Source organism: Lactuca saligna, chromosome 3 (assembly GCF_052625555.1).
Source record: "Lactuca saligna cultivar CGN05327 chromosome 3, ASM5262555v1, whole genome shotgun sequence".
Lineage (NCBI taxonomy): Eukaryota > Viridiplantae > Streptophyta > Magnoliopsida > Asterales > Asteraceae > Lactuca > Lactuca saligna.
This window is the reverse complement of record NC_136419.1, coordinates 79,363-100,947: the sequence shown is the minus strand read 5'-3', so window position 1 is coordinate 100,947 and position 21,585 is coordinate 79,363. Positions and strand designations below refer to the sequence as shown.

At 42.1% G+C, this 21,585-nt stretch overlaps 1 protein-coding gene across 1 annotated transcript; it reads right to left on the bottom strand.

Annotated features, from left to right (window-relative positions):
* Positions 1-17,163: 17,163 nt before the first annotated feature.
* Positions 17,164-18,964, bottom strand: LOC145033602 (putative mitochondrial protein ymf1). Its single transcript, XM_078982186.1, has 2 exons — positions 18,775-18,964; positions 17,164-17,755 (listed from the first exon to the last, which is right to left on the bottom strand). Exons 1-2 carry the CDS (start codon positions 18,962-18,964, stop codon positions 17,196-17,198), a joined length of 750 nt encoding a protein of 249 aa, XP_078838312.1. The 3' UTR covers positions 17,164-17,195.
* Between the last annotated feature and the right edge of the window lie 2,621 nt (positions 18,965-21,585).

Below are 21,585 nucleotides of genomic sequence, written 5' to 3'. Positions count from 1 at the left end.
GATCCGAACAACTAACAACATATCAGGCACAAGTATTTAGCACATAAAAGTATTTTAGGCACAATTCCTAAGATAAGCTAGTGCTCACACCTCACAATCATCGCTTAGCATTCTAAGTTTAAGTCTAGAAATAAATCCATATTCCTAGTTCGCTTAAACTAATGCTCTGATACCAACTGTGACATCCCCAAAATCACGGCCATAAAAGACCGGTTTTGTTTATGCTTTATGAAAATCAGAGTACTTCATTTTATAAAAAGGTTGCGGAATTTGTTCCCAGAAAAACACGATAAATACGTTATTAAAACATTTTCGAAGAAACGTATTTTATTCATTTCAAAATGTTTGGGATGTCATCGTTAATACAGAAACATAAGCATAAACAGAACTTACAATTATTTACACTAGTGATCTACATCTCTTTAAATCTCTCAGTGTAATGTCACTTCATTTCGTCACCTGTGATATACATAAACTAAGTGGGTCAGGTTGGGAAACCTGGTGAGTACATAGGGTTTTAACCCACAATAATATAATTATTATTTTCAAACAATCAAACAATCAACCCAATTACCCATCCCCATTGTCTGTTTTATTCTTAAGGATCTATCCTAAGAATCAACTATTCCTCGTTTATACGTTCCTAAGGATCATCCTAAGGAATCGGCACGAAGTCCATCGTCACCGCGGTTTAGGCACTAAGTCTGCATAGTCGCCAGAATTTATACAATTGGCACTAAGTCTGCATAGTCGCCAAGGTTTTGGCACCAAGTCTGCATGATCGCCAGGGTCTCGGTATCAAGTCTGCATGATCACCAAGGTTTAGAGTACACCGGGTGAACACATCGTTCACAACACCTACATGTTGCGAGCCTGCCAGTGTTCCACTGGACTATCTAGGATAGTCCGTGGTTGTCATCCATACTCTGCTGAATGACGGGGACCTCGTTTGGGAAGAAGGCTTCTCACATCGTACACCTCTCACCCACACCTCATAGTCTATATCACCTCTCAACTCATCATCCAACTCATATTTCATCTATTATATCTACCCATGTTTTACCCCAACATTATCGTAGATATAAAATACATATATAGTTTAAAACATGTATAAAATCTTTCACTCAGCATAGACAGCAAGTATTCAGACAATATGCACACATAGCACGTAATTTATATTAAAATACTTCATATCTATGTGTAAGATGAAAGGGACTATGCACTCACCTGAATAGGTGGTGACTCAGCACTCGGACAACGCTTCGATACTCTCAAAACGATATTCCTTCGATAAAACCTAGTACCAGTACCACCAGGGTTTAGTCTAACAATAACCGTGACTAATTAATAGTCGGAATATTATTATTATTATATAAGCGTTAAATAACACTCAATATAACTCATAATAATAGCCTAAATACTCATTATAAGTTCCTAATAATGTTACTATATTAAAACATAAGCTATATTAAAGATAGCGTAGGCATAGTTCACTTACAGCGGGTTTTTCGCAAAACCGGGCTTCGCTGGAGCAGCGTTTCCGAGCCGAAAGGCTCTTTTCTCGGAGCCATCGGGCGCTCCGGGGCTTCCGCCTCGTGCTAGGGAGTTACCCTAGGCTTTAGGGGGGTTAGGGGGCTTAGAGAGAGAAAGAAGAAGGTTGAAGGTGTGAGAATGAATGGAACCCGACACCTCTATTTATAGGGGAGGAACCTGATGGACTCGTCGAGTATGAGTCATGACTCATCGAGTCAGTCCATGTGGTGGCCTTCTGGTGGTGCCACGTGTCCAATTCTGGTGGTGCCACGTCACCCCCTATCGCGTATCAGCCCTCAAACTTAGAAAAAAAATCATAACTTTTGCATACGAGCTCCGTTTTCGACGTTATTTATATCCACGCGTAGGTAAAATCAAGATCTACAACTTTCGTTTAGACTCCGTCGGCTAATTCTCGACCGATTTCAAATTTAACAGTAGGAGGCGTTTGGACTGTTAAATGACCGCGAAGAGTTCATAACTCCTTCATCCGGACTCTGTTTTCGTCTGTCTTTTTACCGTTGAGTTCCTATTAATGATACCTTCAACTCTCATTTAGGTCGCGTAAGCCAAAAACCGCTCGAACTAAAATTCGAGTTTCGGGCCGTGCACTGCTAAGCCGAATCTTAGAAAAATCATAACTTCTTCATACGAAGTCAGATTTGGGTGTTCTTTTTATCGATGTTCTTAGTTTAACATATTATACAACTTTTGTTTAGATTGCTAAGGCTAAAAAGTCTTCTATCGTAAATTCACTATTTACGTCTCCTGGTGTTGTGCCGGTTTTGCCGTAAAACTTCGGCGGGCCATAACTTTTTCGTTATAACTCGGATTTCGGCGTTCTTTATATGTACGGAAAGCTTGAGACATATTCCACAACTTGGTTAAGATTATTTATTCTAAATAATCTTTTGTCGAAAAGTCATTTTCGACCCCTATTGCCTCTAAATTGACTAGCCCAGATCTGCAGGCGTTACAAACGCTATCTCTTCGCCTGCGGTGCCACTTGTCGTTCAGGAAGTCAATTTCCTTTTCGGGGGAAGATAGTTTGAGCTTCCTTTCCCTTTTGCCTCGAATGACTGCTTTAAAGTCAATTGTGATAGAGCTCTTTGAAAGGAGGTTAAGGCATCTGGATTAGGTGTAGGACTAAGGGACTGAATTGGCACCATCTTTTCAGCTATGTCAAAGAGTCATTTCCACGCCACGGATGCTGGAGTTGTCTAAGCCTGGGCTGTCTACTATGGAATGAAGCTAGCATTGGAAGCTTTCTTTTACCGAATAGATGTGGAGACAGGCAGTGCAATGTGGGAGCCGTGCTCCAACAAGACCCGAGCCTAGCATTGGACACATTGTGGATGATATTCAAGCTAGAATTTATTCTTTTTAAGTTTCTAATTGAATGCGGATACTCATAAGAATGGTAAGAGGGTGGCACATCAATTAGCTAAACTATCCATTTAATCATCAGGGATGGGGAAAATATGGTTATAGGAGCCTTAGGGTAAAATAATCTTGAACAGCAACGAGTCATAGGCCCCAATAAAAAATATCAAGATTCCTCACCTATCCTGTCAGGGGCCCAGTTGAACGCTCGAGTATAGATTCCCTATGCTCATCGGCCGGGGCCGGCCGGCCCGTAGATCTGGATCCATCCATAGACCTGACCTGATATCGTTTGTCCAAAAAGAAAAAAAAAGTTGGTTTTTAGTAGTAGTTCATGATACCTCGAATTCCCACGTTCCAGCTTGCATTATGCCAACAAGTCCCACCCCCAACTCTAGCTGAGAAGTTGAGTCACCCTTCTTTTTTTTTCAGAAAAAGAATCGAATAAAGAAAGAGATAGTCTATATCCTGTATCGATCATAGGATCACTCTATGAATAGGTAAATTCTCTGTGACCTCCCACCGTTCACGACATCCCTTGCTTCTCGCTGCGAACGGCTCCTCGGTGGAAGAGTAGAAGCGCTGGTCCCCTTCGGTCAAGTTGCTTGTACCTGCTGTTACCTACCGTAGGACCTCCGTCCCCAAAGCGAAGAAAGAGGAGCAGGAACAAGAGGTTGTCCTCTCCCGGCCCAGTAGTTCCGCAACTACTACCGTGGTTGTTGCCAACGGGGATCCCCCATTCCGAAAGGTTACTGGGCCGGCCGTTAGGTCCAAAGTTGTATGCCACAGCTATGGTGCCGATAGATTCACTACTTCAGCGCCGTTATCGGACATTTCAGGCTGAGCATCTATTTCTCGTATATCGCTCCACACCGAGAAGAGGGATGTGTACCTCCAGCAACAACAAGATGGAACCATAGGCTTCTATGCTGGGAGCATTTCGGGGTCTAGGTCTAACCATCTCAACTCCCCGTTTCTGGCATGCTATAGTTATTTAAGTCTCTCGACGGCGGGAATGGGAGATTACCGGTAAGCCAGATGCTTCGCGAACCATATTCTTAAGGTATTTCGTTGCACTTAAATCACCCTCGTGAAGAGGCGCACTCCGATACCATTGATGTCCAATAGCTTTGATAGTAATGGCTGGATTTACTACTACCTCGTCCATTGAGTATAAGAGAGCAAATGATGGTATAGCAATGAACATCGGGATGATACTAGGAAATATGGTCCGAAGAATCTCGATAGTAGTTCCATGAACAATCCTTTGCGGGATTGGATTTTTTTCTTTTTGGAAATGCCATAAAGCGCGAACCAAGATCCGTGAGACGAAAACCAAAATAAGAATGAGGAAGAAAAAGATATCGTGATGTAAGTCTATTATTCCTTGCATCATAGGTGTTGCTGCATCTTGAGATCCTAATTGCCATGGTTCCGCTGCATCACAAGGAGCAATTGTGAGAAATAGCCATTCTAGAACAATCATTTGATCTGTTTCATTCTTTGACTGCTCTGCTCCCCCAAAAAAATGGAGAGACTTGTTCTTGCTCTTCCAATTAAGGAAGACGGATTTCGCTGGTTGGTCCAACCAAGAAAGACATGGGAATTTTGGGCGTCAGATTCTTCTTCTTCTCTTACTTACGATATTTCGAGTTGGATGAACAGATCGCTCCTAAAAGCAAGCAGCCATGTGATCTTATATACGATACCACCAGACGCGCCCCAGTTTCAAGCGAGCTCACCCTATGGACCTTGCTGAATTAGATTCCCTGCTAGCGAGAGCGGCTTAGAAAGATATGTTGGATAAGGTGTCTAAGTCCATAACTATTTCTGGTATGTACTTGACCCGACCCGGCATGGTCCATTTGGGTTGCATGGCACCATGCAATTGGATAGACTAAATGAGAGAAATAACGCTTGGAGATTATTAATATATTATAAGTTCTAATATATTAATAATATTATTTGATTAGTTTGATCAAGAATTAATTTGGAATTAATTAAGTGATCAAAAGATAACTAATTAAATATATGGGTTGATTAAGTAAATCATCCATATCTTGTATAGTGGGCTAAAAGGCTCCATGGATCATCAAGTTGGGTTCCACCCATAGGATGCTCCATGGGAGTTACAAACCCATGGGTCATGGAAATGAAGAGTCATGACACATTAGGGTTTAACCCTAGGTGTGTCAACACTATATAAGCAATATGATCTCCTCCCAAATCGGTTACACACTAAGAAATAGAGGGCTTGGCCGATTTTGTGAAGTGAGTATTCTCTCATAAGTTCTTCCAAGAGCATTTGGTGTTGTGTGAAGCATTTGAGGCATCACACTTGGGGTGCTAGGCTCACAAGGTTTCAAGGAACACAAGCAACAACAAGGTAAGTTATTCTATCTATACTTTATGTTAAAATTGTTCCCCATGTATGCTAGATAGGAATATAACCTTGGAATACAACTTTGCATGACAAATTAGACAAACATAGATCCAAGGTTATTAGGGTTGCATGTACACTTAGGAAGTGTTAGAATGCTCAAAACCCATCAGTGGTATCAGAGCCAGGTTCGTTTGTTCTTATTTGTGCTTAAAAGTTGAAAACAGAATCGAAAATTTGCTGTCTGCGAATGGACTCGTCGAGTCTATTGGGGGGACTCATCGAGTCCATGTGTATCTTCAACCAACTCGGCGAGTCATGTTCATGCACTCGGCGAGTAGGGTCGAATGAGTGCAGAATTTCGATTCAGTTGCTGGAAAATGAATTAGAAACATTACCCTAAACTGTTTTAGTAAATGTAAACTTGTTTTTGGTGGTGTAATGTCTTGCTAATTCATTTACAACAACTAGTTATCAAAATTACAAAGTTTTATGTAATTTTTGATTGTGTTCATATTCATGTTCTTGTTCTTATGATGTTTTAGATGATCATAGGAATTATTTGTAACCTATTTGGTAGTTTAATTCTTGATCATAATGTGTTTTAATGGAGTCCATAACTTATCCTTAAGTTATGGAAAACCAAGAGTCACACTTGAGTTAAAACCATTAAGAAAACACAAGAGTTATAAATATGAAGAGTCTTCATTTTATGACTATATTAAACTCATAAGTTACAAGAAATGAAAAGTTTTGAAAGTTACAAAACTTGCCCTCAAGTTTTGGAACAAGTAAAGTTAAGTTAAAACTTTAGTTCCAACCCCTAGAATTTTAAAAGTTAAAATTCAACCCTTATACTTATATTATGATAATTTAATAATTATATATATATGTATAAGAATAAAGTCGTCTTACCGCTAGTACGCCTCATTCACGAAGCCGGTCTATAAGGTGGGTATAAGGTTGTTGCCTATAAAATGGTGACTTAATGGGTGAATATTCTCACCCACCGCTTGCTTGACTGGTGGAGGGTCGTTAGCCGAATGGGTAAGACAAGGACTTATAAATTCTCATTCAAAGTATGATGAATATAATAAAGTAACTAAATGTTTATTAAATTCCCAATCTTAGTTACTTTAGGAAAAATGTGAATAAGGTGCTAATCCATGAAATTACACTTTACACTTTGTCTGAGTCGTTAGTGGAGCGTGTGTGGTTAACCGACACACTAACTTGGACTTAACAAGGTAGGTAAAGGGTGACTTAAGGTTTATTATAGTATCGGTGGAGCGTGTGTGGTTTACCGGCACATCGATTGAGTGATAAACTTTAAAGGTACCAAGCGATTTGCATGGTTACTTCACACCTCGTTTTGTGATCCTCGGCATCCCAGTCACAAAACCTGGAGGGCACTCCCGAGATTGAAACATGCCTTTGAAAAGTTCATTGGATCTCAAAGAATCTAGGAATTTCTAAAACCAATAAAAACTAAATATTTAATATTTCGGTTTTCGTGGTGGAAATTGGTGAATCGTCATTCACCTACCTTTCAAATATGGTATAGCTTAGATTACGGCATACCTCTTCTAAGTTATATTATATTGTGATTGGATCCTAGCCTTAATATTACATTTGGGTGTTTTATTAAGGACTCTCTTAAATCTAAACTAAACTTGTTCTTCTTTTTCAGATGTCTTCAAACAATGCTTCTGGCTCGAATCCTAATGGCTCCTTTACTCTTATGAGTCTGTGTGGGAAAGTCACCTTTGATGGATCCAACTTCAATAAGTGGATCAGAAACATCAGGATGATTACCCGCTACGAGGACAAAGAATATGTCCTTGACAAGGAGCTTAAGGAAATTGACGAGTCCACTGCAACTCCCCAGGAGATCGCTGACTTTCATACTCATGAAAGAGATGCAACCAAGGTGGCTTGCATCATGTTAGCCACCATGACAGCTGAACTCCAAAAGTCTTATGAAGACTTCTACCCTTATGAAATGCACCAAGATTTGATGGAAAGATACCATCAAAGTGCACGACAAGAGAGGTACGAAGTCATCTGCTCCATGATAACAACCATGATGAAGGACGGAGAGTCCGTCACGAGCCACATGCAGAAAATGAAAAGGTATGTGGATCGTTTGCTGAAGCTCAATGTGAACTTCCCTGAGGAGCTTGCAATAGATATCATTTTGCACTCCTTACCATCGTGCTATGATCAATTCCGCATGACATATCACATGAACAAGGAAGAGGTCACCCTCAGCAAACTTCAGGGACTTCTCAAGACCGCAGAAACAGGTCTTAAGGGGAAGTCGGTTGCTATCACTCCTACTCCAGACTCAACTCCGGTCTTGGCAATCGGGCAAAGTCGAGGGAGGAAGAGAAAGAGATCATCGAAGGGTACCAAGGCTCGGACCCTTGATGGCTCTTCTTCAAGTGGAACCAAGAAAGGTTTCATTACTCCTTCTTCTGACCCAAAAGAGGCTGAATGCTTCTATTGCCATGAAAAAGCTCATTGGAAGCGGAACTGCCCAAAGTACCAGCAAGATGTGAAGGATGGGAAAGTCAAACCCAACCATGCAGGTATTTACACTATCATTTCTAATAACTCACCCCATTCGAAATATTGGGTCCTTGATACAGGTTGCGGTATTCATATTTGTTGTGACTTGCAGGGACTAGGAAGAAGTGAGAATGTGGAGCAAGGAAGAATAAACTTAATCATGGGGAATAGGAAAGTTACACCTGTCACCAAGATTGGAGTTTATACTTTATCGCTAAGTAGTGGGTTAAATTTAGATTTGAATAAATGTTGTTATTCGCCAGAAATGGCAAGAAATATTATTTCCTTTCATGCATTGTACAAACAAGGTTTCACCTTTTCGTTTGATAATGAAGTTGGTTCGATTAATGCTTTCTTTAATAATGTACTTTATTTTAAAGCATTACCTTGTGATGGTGTGTATGAAGCTGTATCTATTGTAGATAACTTAGGAAATAATGTTTTGTGTATTGATTCTAATAATAATAACTTGGATAAAGCATCATTATGGCATTGTCGTCTTGGACATATAAGCAAGAAACGCATAGGCCAACTCCAAAAGGATGGAGTCTTGGAGTCGTTTGACCTAAAGTCAAATGATAGTTGCGAATCATGCTTACTTGGAAAAATGACAAAGTCACCCTTCACAGGCTCATGTGAAAGGGGTGAAGGTTTGTTGGACCTTATACACACGGATGTGTGTGGACCATTCAAACATGCCACAAGAGATGCTAATCGTTATTATTTGACTTTTACCGATGATTACAGTAGATATGGATATGTCTACTTAATCAAGCATAAGTCAGAGACTTTCGAGAAGTTTAAGGAATTTAAACAGGAAGTCGAGAATCAATTGGGCAGGAACATTAAGATGCTTCGATCCGATCGAGGTGGTGAGTATCTTAGTTCAGAGTTCCTCGACTATCTAAAGGAATGTGGGATTGTCTCACAATTGACACCTCCCAGGACACCGCAGTTGAATGGTGTGGCTGAGAGGCGTAATCGAACCTTGTTGGACATGGTTCGTTCCATGATGAGTCGAGCTTTGCTACCAATCTCATTCTGGGGGTATGCCTTAGAGACTGCCGCCCATATCCTTAATCTAGTCCCTACAAAGAAAGTTGTCAAAACTCCGCACGAGATGTGGACTGGTAAAGTACCTAAACTAGACCACATCAAGATTTGGAGATGCGAGGCTTTCGTGAGACGCGAGACTCATGATAAGCTCGAACCCCGAAGCGAGAGGTGTATTTTCATCGGCTACCCACAGCAATCCTTTGGTTACCTCTTCTACAGACCTAGTGACAATGTGGTCTTTGTAGCAAGAAGAGGAGTCTTTCGAGAAAGAGAGTTTATAAGCCAAGGAGACAGTGGGAGGCAAGTTGATCTTGAAGAAATTCAAGAGCCAAGTGGTGAAGGAACTTCAAACTCTAGCCCTCAACTTGAGGAAGAAACTCCTGTTGAGCCAATTGACGAATCTGTACCTCTGAGGCGTTCCACGAGAGTTAGGAGTGCACCTGAGCATTACTATGGATTCCATATTACTGCAGAAGGTGAGACACTTATTAGTGATGAGACACTAGTAAGTCAAGATGACCCTAACAGCTACGAGGAAGCCATGGCGGGCCCCGAGTCTGCCAAATGGAAAGAGGCTATGGATAGCGAGATACAATCCATGTATGACAATCAAGTTTGGAACTTGGTTGAGAATGTACCAGGTCGAACGACTGTAGGGTGCAAATGGGTCTTCAAGAAGAAGACCGACATGGATGGTAAAGTACACACTTATAAGGCTAGACTGGTTGCAAAGGGATTCTCTCAAATTCCTGGAGTGGACTATGATGAGACCTTTTCTCCGGTAGCCAAGATTAAGTCTATTCGGGTTTTGTTAGCCATAGCCGCATTTCATGACTATGAAATTTGGCAAATGGATGTCAAAACCGCTTTCCTTAATGGAAAGTTGGCTGAAGATGTTTACATGAGTCAGCCAGAGGGTTTTGTCAGTAACGAGTACCCTAATAGAGTGTGTAAGCTTGAGAAATCCATTTATGGATTAAAGCAAGCACCTCGCAGATGGAATCTTTGCTTTGATGAAAAGGTCAAGGAATTTGGCTTTTCTAGGAGTGAAGATGAATCTTGTGTATATGTCAAGGCTAGTGGGAGTATAGTTAGCTTTTTGGTATTGTATGTGGATGACATACTACTCATAGGAAACGACATTCCAACCTTGCAGGAAGTAAAGTCCTGGCTTGGAAAGTGTTTCGCTATGAAGGACCTTGGTGAAGCTGCCTATATCTTGGGAATAAGGATTTTGAGAGATCGGAGTAAAAGACTAATTGGACTTAGTCAAAGTACCTACTTGGAGAAGGTTCTGAAGAGATTCAGAATGCAAGACTCCAAGAAAGGAGAGTTACCCATCCAGAGTAGCGCCAAGCTGAGTAAGACACAAAGCCCTAGCACTGAGGCTGAGATAGCAGAAATGAGTCGAGTACCTTATGCTTCGGCTGTAGGTTCGATCATGTATGCTATGACGTGTACTCGACCTGATGTAGCCTTTGCCTTGAGCATGGTTAGCAGGTTTCAGGGGAATCCTGGCAAGGCACACTGGATTGCGGTAAAGAATATTCTCAAGTACCTACGAAGGACTAAGGACTGGGTCCTTACCCTCGGTGGGAGTGATGACTTGAGAGTTGTAGGGTATAGTGATGCTAGCTTCCAGACTGATAGGGATAACTTCCGCTCTCAGTCGGGCTGGGTCTTTACCCTAAATGGAGGAGCAATTTCTTGGAAGAGTTCCAAGCAAGAGACAGTGGCAGATTCTACTTGTGAATCAGAGTATATTGCAGCTAGAGAAGCGGCAAAGGAGGCATTATGGCTGAGGAACTTCATTGGAGACCTTGGAGTTGTACCAGCTATTAAAGAGCCGATGGAAATTTTCTGTGATAGTGAAAGTGCTGTTGCCTTAGCCAAGGAACCAAGGGATCACGGGAGATCCAGACACATCGACAGAAAATACCATTTCATCAGACATCGGATCGAAGAAGGACTCCTCGTGGCAAAGAGGGTATCATCGGATGAGAACCCAGCAGATCCCCTCACGAAGGGACTGACTCGGGTTAAGCATCTCCAGCATGCTCGGAGCATAGGGCTGAAGGATGATATTAGATTTAGTAGTTAGATAATCTCGAAATTTGTAAAGTGTAATTGACATTTGATGATGAATAAAAGTGTTTTATTTATGAGTAAAGTGTTGCTATCTCTTGTCGATCGTTTACTATATTTCTTTTGCATGTTTTGACTTCCAGAATAATTTTGTTTGGTATAACATATTATTCAAACCTCCACAGTCGGTCATATGTCGGAAGTAGGTATGAATCAAGACTGTCATGTTTGGTTGTAGAGGTCTGGGACAAGGCTACAACAATCATGAGTGCTCATAAGTTCTGAGCATTGGACTCAACCCACGCTCACTGGAATCACTTCATGGAATTCTATCTCGAGTGATCGTGAGACGGTAATATCATATAAGTCTTTAAACCTAGAGATATGATTTGTTACTTACAAGTTGGTTATGCATTGATTGTACGAAAAACGCATTGGTAACTCGATGTTATAAAATCGTGCTCTTGTGTGTAATTCAATGAGTAGTAGAACAAACATATGAGTCGAAGTTTATCTGTTCCTTCTTGGATTAGAAGCTGATATCTGGGCCCCTCGATGATTTTGTTTTGACCTATGTACCGGGCCCGGTCAGAACTAAATTGATGTGTTCAATAAAGTTCTTTGTCAAACAAATCGGAAATCGGGAAACAAATGTTGGACAATAAGTAAGACATTGTTCCATGTATTTGTCCGACTGATATCTAGAACAGAGGATTATATGATCACTTATCTTAAATGGCGTACCATCATCTTCTCAAGTTTCGAGAAACCTTGTAAAGAGCTACGATTGCCGATCGGTTCCTGAAGTCATACTTGCAGTAATAGTTACTAGACTTATCCAAGTGGGAGACTGTTGGATAAGGTGTCTAAGTCCATAACTATTTCTGGTATGTACTTGACCCGACCCGGCATGGTCCATTTGGGTTGCATGGCACCATGCAATTGGATAGACTAAATGAGAGAAATAACGCTTGGAGATTATTAATATATTATAAGTTCTAATATATTAATAATATTATTTGATTAGTTTGATCAAGAATTAATTTGGAATTAATTAAGTGATCAAAAGATAACTAATTAAATATATGGGTTGATTAAGTAAATCATCCATATCTTGTATAGTGGGCTAAAAGGCTCCATGGATCATCAAGTTGGGTTCCACCCATAGGATGCTCCATGGGAGTTACAAACCCATGGGTCATGGAAATGAAGAGTCATGACACATTAGGGTTTAACCCTAGGTGTGTCAACACTATATAAGCAATATGATCTCCTCCCAAATCGGTTACACACTAAGAAATAGAGGGCTTGGCCGATTTTGTGAAGTGAGTATTCTCTCATAAGTTCTTCCAAGAGCATTTGGTGTTGTGTGAAGCATTTGAGGCATCACACTTGGGGTGCTAGGCTCACAAGGTTTCAAGGAACACAAGCAACAACAAGGTAAGTTATTCTATCTATACTTTATGTTAAAATTGTTCCCCATGTATGCTAGATAGGAATATAACCTTGGAATACAACTTTGCATGACAAATTAGACAAACATAGATCCAAGGTTATTAGGGTTGCATGTACACTTAGGAAGTGTTAGAATGCTCAAAACCCATCAAGATAAAGGAGCACAAACAAGGGTTGTTTGAAAATGAACAGATAAGCTAACACACTACTTATTTTCTGCCTACTTGCAATGCAACTACTCCTGAGAAAGACTCAAACTGAACTAGTTGAAGCTAAGGGCCTGCCTTCCCAGCTACTGAGGTAAGGGGCAAAGGATCCACTTGATTCATCACTTTTTTCATAACCATTAGATAGAGAGAATCCCACCCGGCCTAGTTATAGCTATCGTAATGCGTCTCGATGCCAAAGCTTCCTGAACCAACTGAAGCAAGGAATATGAGTAGAAGAGCGCTAGCATCCCTTGCTCTCTATCGATTGCTCACCGCCGTCTCATCCAAAGGAATAGAACTGGAGGGCGAACTTCCCATCTGTAAACACTAGTTACATTGCAGAAACTGGAGGGCGAACTTCCCATCTGTCGTCGAACAGTAAAGTTCCACTCTCTCTAACGGATGAGTAGGAAATCTCGGCACTAAACTCATTGCAGAAAGAGACAGGCAACACGACGGATTTTTAAGGTGAGTCTTCAGCTGGGGGAACAATGATTCTTTCCCCTAAAGGGTAAGAGAATGGGGTGGGGTCTCCTCTACTCGCTTTCCGACACTCCATTCGATAGCTGCCTAAGAGCTTATTCGACAACAGTAAGACGACTGACTGATATGAGATTGAGCGAGGAAATGCCAAAGCCAAGGCTCACTCTCTCTCCTGCGCTAGTTAATCATATGCCATCCTTAGAGTGCAGCAGGGACACCTTTAAAAAAGAGTGAGCCATCCCTTTAAGAAGGGCCTTATCGCAAAAAGTCACTTTGAAAGGTCACTCTCATGAAAAGAAAAACTTCCTCTCTGTCGAGGATTTTCCTCACTAAGCTTTCAGGAAAGTCAGGACAAGGACTCTAATTGTAACAGAGACAACCCCGTCTTCTCTTAGCTATATGCTAAACACTAGTCTTTGCCTTTCATCGCTGCGTTCCGGTTAGTTCAGGCCGGTCGATAAAATCCTACGAGTGACTGACCATCACTGACGACTCGTGAGCTCGTAGGGCTCATAGGATGGGATCAAAGAGGAAAGCCCTTCTCTTCATTTCATTGACGGGTTAGAGAAATTTTCACGACGTAAGTCAGTGGAAGCAAACGGGCAATCGGCTGCCTAAAGGACCCCGTGGTTGAAGGCTAAATTCATTCTTCGATATATCTCACTCCGCTATGCTAGAAGACTGAGCAGCTTCAGTTGATTACCAACCTCGAGTTCAAAAACTATTGGGTAAAGCCTAAACCTTACTCCTTTCCTTCTATCGGAACTGGCAACAGATCTCTAGATCCGATGCAACTAGAAGTCAGTCGATTCCGTCTGAGAATGGTTTCAGTCCAAACCTTTTTTGTCAAGTGAAACTCCGCTTCTTAAGAGCTTCTTTGGGCAGACTCACTCCCTTACTCGCTGGGTTGGCGTATCCAAGGTAGCGCCAGCAGCAAGCGTAGGGGTTACTACGTAAGTGCGTTCGTTAGCGCGTTACGTTTTCTCGCTTGCTAGACACGAAAACTAAGGATAGACGCGCTGGGATAGCAAGCAAGTTTGTTGAAAGAGGGGCAGTAGATTCTAGATCTGCTGAAAACCAGGTTATAGGGCTATATATTTCTTCCATGGTAGGGCTAGGGGCAGGGTGGTTGTAAATCACTCCTTTTACTTTCCCTCCTACAATTACAATGGGAAGGGACGAGACAGCCTTCTTTCTTCTAAACTAAATAAAATAGGATTCTGCTTTCACTGTTCTCAAGGTATCTCCTGACTCGAAGATTAGGGCTTCTTCCCGCATCCGAAACTGGAGAATCAACCCTCGAGAGACGACTAAACTATACGCGGCAGGTTGGTCTAAAAGGGAAAGAAAAAAGGTGACATACATTCCATTCGGGGACATAATAGTGATGACTATCGAGCACACTCTGTTATATCGATCCCAATCAATGGTTTTTTTGGGGAAGCCGATGTTTGCTTTCCCCTATGCTTTATGACATCTTTTCTCTTCTCCGTAGTGATCAGTGTATGCACGTAGCATCACAGTCAATCTTTCATGCGGCCGCGCTCTTCTTCTAACTGCAGGAGTGCTGCGCCCTATCTTACTCTTTTTGTTGCTAATGAATAGCCTTTTTCTTGGTGATTAATAGCCAAGGGAATAAAAGAAAGACCTATGACTCGTTGTCTAAATCATAACTTCAAACAGAACCCCACTGTAGAGAGGGAGACCCCCGAAAGCGTAAGAACGACTATTTTGGAGCCTGAGGGTGAGGTTCCATCGACGAGTGAGAAAAGGAACGAGAGACCTACGGCTATGTGAGGATCAGGACGCGGCGTACGGTTGGCAATGGCAAGTCAGTCACATAGGCTTTTGTAAGCCCACGCGTCAGTACTAGACTGATTATGCCATCGATTCAAAGGAAGGACGGGAAAGCACAGGGCAGGAAACAATTAGAAAACCTATAACCCTTGAGTGAGTTCGCAGTCAATCTTGCTTTCGATTCAACAATACGAACCGAAGAAAACAATTAGGATGAAAAGATTCTTTGGCAAAGGAGTTTTTCCCTCTGCTCTTCCTTTGGTTATATACCAAATCACCTACCTGTATCAGTTGATTCTCCTTCTTCCTTTCTTATTTGAGGATTCAGCCCTGGTTGATAGTTTGTTTCAGTTTCAGGGAGGTTTGTAAATAAACCTTCTGTCGTGTATTCCATGAGTGCAGTTCGATCTTGTGGTGTATTCCTTTGTAGTGAGTAGGGCCTCTTTCTCGTTGATCAGTTCGCCTCCGCTCTATTGAAAGGTCTCCATTCCTACGGCAGTTTTGTCAATGAACCCGTGGATAAGTAGGCCTTTCTTGCAGACCGATCTTCTGCCGAGTTCCTTCCTTCGTAGTCAAATCTGATGATACGCTTTGGCGATGTTACCTACCAAAGAAAAGGCCTGCTAGGTGATCTAAATCGCTCAGGTCAGCGAGGACTCACTCACCTACTCCTTATCTAATACTTTCTTCTATCTACTGAATTAAAAAGGCGACCCGCCGCGCCGGGCTATAAGATAAGAGACAGCTGTTGTACTACTTGACTGGTAAGAAAGAGCTTCCGTAAGAACTGGAAGACTCTTGTATGTACGGTAACCCTATTTTCCGCTACTGGTGGACTGTTGCACATAAAGGCCGACAGAAGCAACCTTTCTTAGCGCGCTTTTCAAGCGCTTAGCTTCTGCTATAAAAAGGCGGCAAGGCCATAAAGTAAGTGAAGTTGCAAGCCTACGCCAAGAAGGTACGAACGAAGTGACGGGCCCTTTTAGAGAGAGGGGGCGGCTTTCTTGTGGTAGTCATTGCGAACATCTCTCCTCTTCTCTTAGCGTGCACAGTTTGCTTACGCCTTAGGCACATCTATCTTTCTTAGTTTCACGCTGGCCTAATGAATTGAATATGAATAAAAGTCAGTCTTTTAGTAAGCGTATATAAGCAGCTGTTTAGTGTATAAGCAATTCTTTAGTGGTCGCACCGGTACGATGGAGGTTGGTTGAAGATGATGTTACGCGGCGTTCAGAACCAGTCTTGAAGTGAATGAATTAGAAAGAACGAAGAAGTAAGGAAATGAGACGACTCTTTCTTGAACTATATTATAAACAGACCTTCCCCTCCACACCAATCACGAGTTTTTCTCCATTCCTCTCATATATCGTCGTAACGCCCTTAATGCTAGGTTTTGAAAAAGACTTTTCATGTCATTCCCATTTAGGTCCGATTCGGATCCCTCCGTTGTTTCCTTTTCCTTCCGCACCTTTTCCTCGAAATGAGAAAGAAGATGGTACACTTGAATTGTATTATTTAAGTGCTTATTGCTTGCCAAAAATCCTACTTCTACAATTGGTAGGTCACCGGGTTATTCAAATAAGTCGTGTTTTCCGTGGTTTTCCCATGTTACAACTTCCGTACCAATTCGGTCGATCCGGAATGGATCAGTTAAACATTCCATTAGGGAGCCTGGTCTTGACTTTTCTGTGTGGTATTCATTCTCGTTCGGCTCTTGGAATCACATCCAGCAGTGGTGGGAACAGCTCGCAAAATCCAACCACTTCACCTACTTCATTGCCCCCAACCCTTTCTCGTACCTCTATTGAAACATAATGGTTTCATGTTCTTTCATCGATTGGTTATTCCTTTCCGTTCGTATCTCTTTCTCCAATTTCGGTCTCGATTAGTTCACAAGATTGAATGGCCAATTCTCCTCCGGACCCTCGATTCGATTGTTTTCCAAGAATGTTGAGCCGGGTATGTAAGCCATGTATCTGGGAGGAACTTAAAAGAAGGGCTTTCAGTTTTTTTCACCCCGTTTTGTGGTCTTGCAGCTATTTAAATAAATAAGAATATAAAATTATATATATATATATATATATATATATATATATATATATATATAATAAGACTTTTTTAGAAGAAAGATTCTATATATGTCCAATCCCCAGTGGTGGTGGGACCAACCAAGATGTATGTCGTCCAACCCAACCTCAGACTTTTTCTTCCCGACCTATTTGACTCTCTGGCCGCAGTTATAGTTATTTAGGTGGTATCCCGAGATTGAAGAGATCGAATTCCTCCGGGGAACACACGAAACAAAGATATGAACTGGGTAAATAGAAATGGAAAAGAGATGTTTCCAATTCATCAAAATGAGAAGCTTTTTCTACATCCATATGATCTACTAAAGTAGATCGGTATTGCCCATATAATAAAAGCAGATCTTGGTCCATGGAATCCCAAGAAGGTAAGAACTCCAACCTGTCCGATGCTTCTTCGGCCAAATACGATATAGAAGTGGGACCTGCACTATGCGCAAGCTGTGCGAAAAACCGCTTCTTTTTTCCGGTTCTGAAACAACTTGGGCGAAATAGGGTTCTACCCGGAAACCATGGATTTTTTAGTTTTCGCCATTGGTTACTGGTTGAGCCACTGGAATGGAATGAGATAAGAATCTCTGGAGATCTTTCCTCTCCACTTACTCGTAACAGGCTTTCCCTCTGTAGAAGACTTCTTCCGAATGGCCTAACATTAAGGGCGTTACGACGATATATGAGAGGAATGGAGAAAAACTCGTGATTGGTGCGGAGGGGAAGGTCTGTTTATAATATAGTTCAAGAAAGAGTCGTCTCATTTCCTTATGCAACTACTGTGCTAGAAAAATGGCAGGAGACCACATACCAAGAAAGAGGTATTACGCAAAAGGGGCAGGCTATATTAGCTAATGTCTCTCAGCAGGATGCCCCACACGGAACCAATCGAAGGAGATGAGAAGGTATCGTAGATTGGGGTAGCAGTAGCTGGTCGTAGTTACTTTATATAAAAAATGGATTGAAGCATCATGAAATAATTAAATTCTAATAATGAAATAGAAGAAGAACGAATAAAGATCGGATTTGCTAAATGAAGGTGTAGAAGTGGCTGTAGTCAAACAATAGTAAGGAGAATTCGCTTAGTCTTCCGGTTCAGAAGTCTATTTAGTTTCACAAAATGCTTATTAATGAGATGAGTTGCTAAACACAGTCAAGTCGTAAGACAAAGAAAAGCGTAGGTAACAATTCATCTACCGAATAGCAAGCAATCGCGTAAAGCAAGACATGAGATATTTATAATGAATAAGGAAGTCTTCCCGTCTGCAAGACCCAGCTAAAGCCATCTTCCCTGGGGACTACGAAAACCTTCCATTTTGTGGTTTTGATCCTCTTTGCCATTCTTTCGTTTTTATGGTTAGCCATCGGTCGTAGAAAGAGTCTTTTTTCGACAGGTGACTCTACCTCTGCTGGGGTCAACCATCAAGGTGATACCTACAGGCTTGTATGTGGGTGTAAAACTAGAATCCTCGGGGCTTGACTTTTTACAGGTTCTGCATGGAAACGATCGGGCTTAAATATTGATGCAATGTAGCCAGAACATCTAGTGCAGTGACTTGGTGTTTACTACCTTAAGGCATGCCTTGACTCCACTCGATGGGACTTGCTTTCATAAAGATTTTTGCTTATTGACTTTATTGACTCGCCTTTACTTTAGGGTATATCTTGTTTGTATAAGTAAAAGAGGATAAGACCACCGTTTGCCACATTTGCTGATGAAACAAGATAAAGAACGGGTTCTCCCTACTTGCATTGAGCGGGATGCTGCTTTCTTCTCTGTTTTCGAGATCAATTGACTTCCATTGACCTAGATGGGAGTTGTCTTCTTCGATAGCGGGTTCTACATCCGGCATCCCTCTTGATTTCCGGGAGAATGTAGCCGATTTACTTAGTAAGCTGGGACCTGTCCAATTGCTAGTTTGGCTGGATTTGTTCATTTCGAAATGCTAGGTTGACATAGAAGAATCCGAAAGGAGATGCATTGAAGAAATGTCAGGGCTGTCCCGCTAGTTGGATAGGCGACTTCTCAATCTTGGAAGAGCATCTTGCAAGGGTTAGAGGTTTTGAAGGATGAGTTGGTATGGAAGATAGAAAGCCACGTTTGTACTCGTGACTTAGTGGATCGAAACAACCAGTAGAGATTTCGGATCTTATTATACGTGACCCCGAGCCCCGATTCTGATCTTCTTTTCTGGTAACTGCCGCTTCGATCAAGCGTTAAACTACTACTTATGGCTTCGGTCGAGAAAGGTATGGGCTATGGGTCGGTAGGATAATGCTAGGTCAATTCGGTCCACTGTCTCTACTCCCACCTATCCCGCTTAAGGTTATATGGATGAAGCTTGCTTTGGGTCCACCACCTGGAAGAGTATTGAGTGTATCGGGCGCATCTACGTTTGTGATCTCGTATATTTTGCTTCTCCAACATCTTACTGACTTTCCCCCTCATCTTTTTGAAAAAAGCCGCTCCACGGTGGTAAAGTCTCATCTTGTGTGTTGGCCGAAGTTACAATAGTGACATTGAACCCTCGAATATGTTCAAAGATCTCGAAATGATCTTCCAGTTCCGGGGAGAATTCGCAAAACTCCATTTCCATCAAGAATTGAATGGACTTTTCCCGTATTTCGACCGGAAAATCTAACAGAGACATTACTGCGGAGATTCTTACCAAAAAATGAGACATTCCATGCCCTCGGAGAGTGATTCCCTTCACCAAGTCATCACCAGCAATCCGCTCTTATCCCTTGGTGCCAAAGGGTGAGTTCCTTTCTTGTCTTGCCCAAAAACTTTCTTTATTCTCATTGGAGAAAGACTCTCCCTCTACTTTCTTTGACAGGGGCGGAGAATACCACTCTATCAATAACAAGAAAAAAGTAGCAATTCCGTTTCAAATGGTTTGAGCTTGGAAGCAACCTGCTATCTATCGATAGGCGAGAACAGACTGCTATTGGCTGCTTCGCCTATCGATTCCATTATGGCCGGCTTGGATACATCAGAGGAAGACTATCATCTCTATCCGGGTACGATCATAGCATAGCTTCATTCATTCGTTGAACCTTGGGGATAACCATTAGCATTGAGGTAAATCACCACACCACCTCTATCATACATACGACATTACACGACGCGAGAGTGCATGGCCAACACACACCTAAAGCGCCTACGTTCCGCTTGCAGCCAATACAACCACAAGCTAACTTGCACGAGATTCAACAACCGAAGCTACTGGTAGTCCCGAGGGGACGGAATCCTACAATAAGAGTTAGCAGTACTGAACAAGCGAGTCATCGGTCTGGGGAAAGAAAAGGACTGCCTTTGAAAAAAGAAAAAAGGAACTCGCTTAACTCGCTAGGCCTTCGGAACAAAGGCGATTCTGTTCATGCTTCAGACGATTTGGCTAATTATATAGACTTCTATACTAATTATATTAGACTTCTTCTATTATAAATAGAAAGGCGAACCTATAGGCCTGTTTAGCGCCTTTCCAAAGTAAACCTAAAAAAAACCTTTGCTTTGGGAAGTCAGGACCGAGTGAAAAATGAAAAACGTCCGCTAACGCCCACGGGAGAAGATCTTTTTTAAATCAGCAACGAATGTCTTGTATCTATGAAGAAAGATTTATCCCTGGGTTAAGACCCTGAATGCCATACCTTGCTGAAGGCGATTCACGAGAGAATCGCGCACAGTTCCCTTTGACCGAGATGTGAATGCCCATGATTTGCTCGGTATAGTGATGGATTTCATGGCCGACGTCTAACCGGCACGAATACGCTATCCTAGATGGAAACGACTTCCCCGCGGAGCATTTTCTCTTTCATCCTCGGACGTTCGGACCTTTTGTTTGATTCCGGCACTTGCGTTCTCATGCCCGGAACCCTCGCGACTGATTGGGAGAAAGAGCGAAAGCGAGAAAGATGGATTGTTATCCATCGGAAATCGATAGGAATTCCACGGGGATTGCCTTCTCTTCTAATATCTATATATGTTTTTATTTCATTATTAACATCCAATCCCATGCTAATAAGAAAAACGAGCGATTGCTAGTCAGCTTTCATTTTCTTAAAAAAAATGGTAGGGACTGAGGCTCTGAAGGCTTTACAACTTTCTTCAATTAGGGAATAGCGCAGATGGATCAATCACGCGGTTCTGCAGCGTCCTCCAACTCGCTGTCCGCGCCCCTTCACTTTCTTTGCTGGACGGGAAGATGTGAATCGTGAAGGCCTTCCCACCACGCGAAGTTCAAACGTCGCCGGAGAGGAATTGAAAACCGGAAAAAAAGCCCTTCGCAATCGAAGGTGAAAGCGGGAAAAAGACGACGAAAGCCTTTTTTCTTTCTTTTTCAGCCGACTTGAAAGGTGCTCTCAGTGTACCGCCATACGCACCCAGACATTAGACCAAGCAGGAACCGGGGATCAAAGTTCCATTGATTCATCTATCTCAAATAGGGAAAAAAACGGAATCAAGAAGGGGTCTGCTGAGCTCGAAAGGGGTAGCCGGTCGTCGGCTAGGAGCTCTGGCCGGCAACGAAACTAAAGCTTCACACTGGTCCACTCGTCC

What these genes read in the sequence shown, in the direction of transcription:
- LOC145033602 (XM_078982186.1), bottom strand. Translation starts at nt 18,964, where the DNA reads ATGAACAAATCCAGCCAAACTAGCAATTGGACAGGTCCCAGCTTACTA. An exon ending in CAGCATCCCGCTCAATGCAA is followed by an intron (nt 17,756 to 18,774) that starts GTAGGGAGAACC and finishes TATTATAAACAG; the next exon opens with ACCTTCCCCTCCGCACCAAT.